The sequence below is a fragment of the Pongo abelii genome, chromosome 9 (assembly GCF_028885655.2).
Source record: "Pongo abelii isolate AG06213 chromosome 9, NHGRI_mPonAbe1-v2.0_pri, whole genome shotgun sequence".
Classification (NCBI taxonomy): Eukaryota; Metazoa; Chordata; class Mammalia; order Primates; family Hominidae; genus Pongo; species Pongo abelii.
Genome location: NC_071994.2, coordinates 129,031,257 through 129,036,962, shown reverse-complemented (window position 1 = coordinate 129,036,962; position 5,706 = coordinate 129,031,257). Strand labels below are relative to the sequence as shown.

The following is a 5,706-nucleotide window of genomic DNA, read 5'->3' as shown; positions in this document are numbered from 1 at the left end:
GAGTACTATTTAGCCATAAAAAAAGTGAGATCCATTCATTTGCAAGAATGACAACAATGAATGGAACTGGAGGTCATTATGTTAAGTCAAATAAGTCAGGCACAGAAAGACAAACATCACATGTTCTCACTTATTTGTGGGATCTAAAAATCAAAACAATTGAATTCATCATGAACATAAAGATTAGAAGGATGGTGACTAGAGGTTTGGAATGATAGTGGGGGGCTGGAGGGGAGGTCATGATGGTTATTGGGTACAAAAAAATAGAAAGAATGAATGATATTTAGTATTTGATAGCACAACAGGCAACTATAGTTAATAATAACTTAATTGTGCATTTAAAAATAACTAAAAGAATATAATTGGCAGGGTGCAGTGCTCACGCCTGTAATCCCAGCACTTTGGGAGGCCGAGGCAGGCGGATCACAAGGTCAGGAGATTGAGACCATCCTGGCTAACATGGTGAAACCCCGTCTCTACTAAAAATAGAAAAATTAGCCAGCTGTGATGGCGGGCGCCTGTAGTCCCAGCTACTCGGGAGGCTGAGGCAGGAGAGTGGCGTGAACCCGGGAGGCGGAGCTTGCAGTGAGCCCAGATCGTGCCACTGCACTCCAGCCTGGGCGATAGACAGACTCTGGCCGTCTCAAAGAAAACAAAAAAAGAATATAATTAAATGGTTTTTTAAATTGTTTGTAACACAAAGGATAAATGACATTCTCCATGATGTGATTATTGTGCTTTGCATGCCTTTGTCAGAATATCTCATGTACCCCATAAATACGTACACCAACTATGTACCTACAAAAATTAAAAATTTAAAAATTAAAACAGTATTATGATGAGTAAAAGAAACCAGGTTTAAGTGAATAGTTTCTGTGTGATTTCATTTATAATAAGTTCCAGAACAGTTACAATTATTTCATGAATATAGAAGTGCAATGCTAATTACCAATCCCAAGCAAGGACTCCCACTTCCTGGAGAATAACAGGAATCAGCACTCTGCCCATCACCAGAAACAGGAGTCCCACTATATCCTGGGCTACTATTTAGGTCCATCATGCTTTAGTTACTTATTTGTCTGAGTTCAATGAGACAGAACACACCAACACACAAGAAGTTATGTGAAGTCGGTTTATTACTTAAAGATGGGCAGCAAGCGACAGACAAATCTCTTTGAGCCAGGCCCCCAAGTCTCAAGAAAGCTGTACAGGGGAGATGGTATCTTGACTATGTTTGCCTCCCTTTGCTGAGGGATCCTGAAAGGCAGCCCACCCTAGGTTATATGCCTCAGGTGCCATCTGACACATGGGGCAAAGCTTCGAAGGACCTCCTGCCTCTACAGGGAGAGTTTGTGTGGCAATGGGGAGGTGATAATGGAGGTGGGAGGTGATAGTAAAGGTGAATGGCAAAGGGGGAAATGAAGAGAGAAGGTTTAGGAAAGGAAGGGGAAGAAATGAAAGTTCTGATGTACCTTGAATGTACATCTCGATAGGAGTAGTAGTGGCTGTGTGAGAGCTTGGTGAATGTCACAGAGGCCGGGAAGTCCATTGTTTGCTATCTCCTAATAACAGTGTAAGGATGTAGTTTGTAAATGCCAAGAAAATCACAATGATTGAGTTTGAAGTGGGCACTGCCTGCTGGTAGAAATAACTTGGTGTACGTAGAGAAAAATCTTCAGTATCCATAATCCATTTTACTGCTATTTCTGCTTAATCATTCTCCTGATACATGGGAATTTTAGATAAAAATATTGTGAATTTTTAGCTGAAGGCTTTCTAGTGTACCTGAACAAGTTAAGCAAATTCAGATTCTAGAATGTTCCTGCTTTAAATTTTACTGTACAGGAACTCTTGGGGCAGGTTTCTTGGAATATGGCAATGCCAATAATCCCAATAATAGAAGAAATCCATTGTTCAGAGCCACTGTTCTCTGACTGAGGGAGAAGCCAAGCTGAAGACACCAGAAAGGATGACACTAGTTTAGTCTTCTTAGGTTAACGAGAGGGCAGGGGTATTGTCAGGACAGACATGGAAGGAAAGCAAGGGCCAGCAGAGTGTGAAGGATGAGCAACATTGGGGACATTCCAAAGTGAGACCTCAGGAGGGCAAATATCTTAGAGTTCGAAGTTACAGTAATTGTAGTTGCAGCATGTATGAACATAAGTCCGATTCCTGAGATCAAATGTCATGTCTCTGCAGAATTTCTGACACACCATGTATGATATCTGGAGAGTATTGCCTAAAATAGGAAAGAACCACAGAAAATAAGCATTTGATTTAAGCTCTCCAAGGTGAGTCAAACCCAGCACTAGCTCTGTTGGTGAAAATTTAATCAGGGTAGGTTGAGGAATGGCTTCCCAGCTTATGCTCCCTAAAAGCACCCAGGCAGGGAGATACAGAGGTCACTGGTCAGCTGCAGGGCTTGTTTGCCTGAGGTCCCTGAAAATCCTCAACTCTATGTAGCTGTTTCATTTTTCTCTCTTGCTAGAAGATTAGCAACTAGTGATTTAGTGTCTTCAAAGTCAAAATCTGTTTGGTCATTAACCAGCCTCTCTTCATCCTCTCCTTCCGCCACTCTTCTCAGCGTTTGGTAACCACCACTCTAGTCTCTACCTCCATGACATTAACTTATTCTTTAGCTCCTATACATGATTGAGAACATATGATATTTGTCTTTCTGTGCCTGGCTTATTTCATTTAATATAACGACTTCCAGGCTCACCTGTGTTTCTGCAAAGGACAGAATTTCATTTATTTTTATGGTTGAATAATATTCTATTCAAGAATATTCAAAAAAATATACCATATTTTCTTTATGGTATATTTCAAAATAGCTAGAAGAGAACATATGGAATGTTCTCAATACAAAGAAATGATAAATGTTTGAGTTGATGAATATCCAATTACCCTGATTTGATCATTACACATTGAAGGCTTGTATGAAAAAATCACATGTACTCATAAACATGAACAATTGTTATGTGTCAGTTACCAAAAAAAAATCTGTTTGGTCAGTTTTCTTGGAAATATAGAATCCCAACTTCTCCCTCCTGTCTCATTGACCCAAATTATCCTCTGTCTGTATGCACAGGGACCTGTGCCACCACCTGTGCTCAGGGGCATTCTGATTGGTTCTTCTCTTGAGATGTGAAATTGCTGAAGCACTATCCTAAGAATTCTAAGAATCTTACAACACCTTCCCTGCCCCTCTAACTTACGCTGGTAGATCCTTAAGAGCATGCATGCCTCGTCCTTCTGAGCAGTACAGACACCAAAGCCTCTTCTACAGCGGTCTGTCCGTGTGCGAAGGTGGCATGTTACGCACCGAAGTGACGTCACTGCTGGAGAGAGCATAGAGATGGTGTGAGACCAGGCAAAAGCAAGGACTTGGGATGGAGTTGAAAATATTCAGATGGAGGTGGGGAACGAATAATGGAGGGGGCAGGCTGATGAAGAGCTATTGGTTGGGGTATTTAGGCGGTAAACAGTTGAAGCTCTTATCAACTCCTCATTTCAGAGTAATAAAAAGAAAATGTCACCAAAGGATTCTGATCCCAACTTTAGCCATTTTAACCTGGGTAACTTTAAGCAAAAGTTAGCCTCCATGTCATTGACTCCTCTAGCTTAAAAATGGTGCTATGAATGCTAGCCTGGCCTATAGAGATATGGGTGTGACAAGGAGCGTGAGAGCTTTAAAACATTTCACCCAAGCTATTGTTACTATTGTCAGGTGATATATTCTGTTCTTTTGAGCTTCAATCTGAATCTACATAAAGACATCATCAATAATAGTACCATAAGTGACACTTTTATGAGGTTCTGTGGGGTGAGCTATTCAAAATACAGGCTTAATTTAAAAAAATTTCCCTAGTGCACCTGAATGAGAAAGGAAAGTAGCAATGATTGAGCATCTCATTTGGGCCATAGTCTCTCAAGTTGCATCTGATTTAATCCTCACAAAAGCCTTGTAAGCAGGCACCATTGTCCCCATTTCTTGAATGAGCAACCAAAGGTACAGAGAGTTTGAGACCGTGACCACAAACCATGAAAAAAATCTGTCTGATTCCAGAGCATTCAGTACTTCCTCTCATAGAATTACTTGTTGTAATATAAAGTCTCTGAAAAGGGTATCAAAAGCCATTGTTCAGTCCTAAAATAAACTGAAAATTATTCATTATAGACTGACCAGCTCCCTCAACAAATGGGATATAGGTTTACAAATAAAAAGGATGTCCTAAGGAAAATCTTGCCAGGGCTTGGGATTATGGGGAATGGTAGGGACAGAGGGAGAAAATGGGTTAAAAGGGCAAGACAGAGGCCTGCCCACCTGGAGGAGAATGGCAGGAGGCTGAAAAGGATGGAAGAGTTGGCAGGGAAGGCAGAGGAGCATTCTGGAGGCTGGCTTCCCCTGGCTCATAAAAGTGGCCAAAGCTCAGCCCTGCATGGACGCATGCTGCACATGTAGTTTCCCTGGAGCTCCCTAGATCCTGTGTCTCAAGTATACCCCTCAGGTCTGGGACTCACCCACAATGAAGCAGCAAAGGAGGAAGAGGAACAAGAAGTGTTTGTTCATCCTGACCCGGAAATCTCTTGTGCAGGAAAAAGAAGCTAGGGGCTGCAAGCACAGGTGTTTAGGCTCCAGAGAGAAAACTTTCTTCTTCATCAGAGGCTAGTGATTATTCATGCCTAGGGAGAGCCTGTCACACAAGGTTTCCTCTTGGAGCTCAAGTTCATTGGCTGTGCTCCTCAAGGCAGAGAAAAAAGAAAATTAATAAATGTTGAGGTTTGCATGGAGCTAACCTTTTTAAAAACAGATACTTTTGATATTATTATTCTTATCCCAATTTCAAGAGGAGGAAACTGAGGCTTGTTGAGGCTCCAGAAGCTTACCCCAGGTCACATATCCAGTGACTGATAGTGCTGGTACTCAAAGTATGACTTCCTAATTCTAGAGTCCACATGTTTCACCACCGTGGTTCAATGCCTCTCTGAGATTTATTCATACATTGAACAAATATTTGTTGAGAAATTGTGTATGCAATACAGTTACATGAGTAAGACCAAGCAATGAATAAGGCAGACAAGCTCACCTGGCTCCTCACATTATGGGTAAGAAACCAGAGAGTGAGAGAGGAAAAGATATATAGTCTGTGACCAAGCTTGACCTTCCACCTAGAACGTTTGATTCTCAGTCGAGAACTCTTTTAATTACAAGAAATCTGTCCTTCAAGGCCAGGGACTGTTTACTCTGTGGAGCCATTAAATCCTCTCTAGAATTATTCCATGACTTGATCTTTAGCAAATTTATATTTTGAATCTGGCTAGTTTTTTGTTCATGATTTAGATGTCTATCTTTATGAAAGCTAACTCAGTTACGATTCACTATGGGTAAAGTACTGGAAAACCATGACCACTCCTGGCATTCTAAGTCTCCTAAACCACCAGCCCAATGGCTGATGGCACTTGGTTAGAGATACTAGAAGTATTCCATACTAAACTGATTTAACAACATGTTCTTTAGTTGTGGGAACGATATGATCATTGAAATATATTGAGTCTGACATTTTTTAGACATCAGATGAAGATTGGATAAAATATGATCTTATGTTAAGTGTCACAAAATTTACAATGTTTCTTCTCTATGAACAAACAGAATATGGAGCCCACCTTTGCCTAAGAAGAGAGCAAGAAGTCTTAGAGACTTAC

General features: G+C 40.9%; 1 protein-coding gene across 1 annotated transcript; it reads right to left on the bottom strand.

Annotated features, from left to right (window-relative positions):
- Positions 1-1,118: 1,118 nt before the first annotated feature.
- Positions 1,119-4,598, bottom strand: PATE3 (prostate and testis expressed 3). Its single transcript, XM_002822667.3, has 3 exons — positions 4,525-4,598; positions 3,219-3,341; positions 1,119-2,239 (listed from the first exon to the last, which is right to left on the bottom strand). The coding sequence occupies exons 1-3, from the start codon at positions 4,571-4,573 to the stop codon at positions 2,115-2,117; spliced, it is 297 nt and encodes a 98-aa protein (XP_002822713.1). The 5' UTR covers positions 4,574-4,598; the 3' UTR covers positions 1,119-2,114.
- Positions 4,599-5,706: the final 1,108 nt, after the last annotated feature.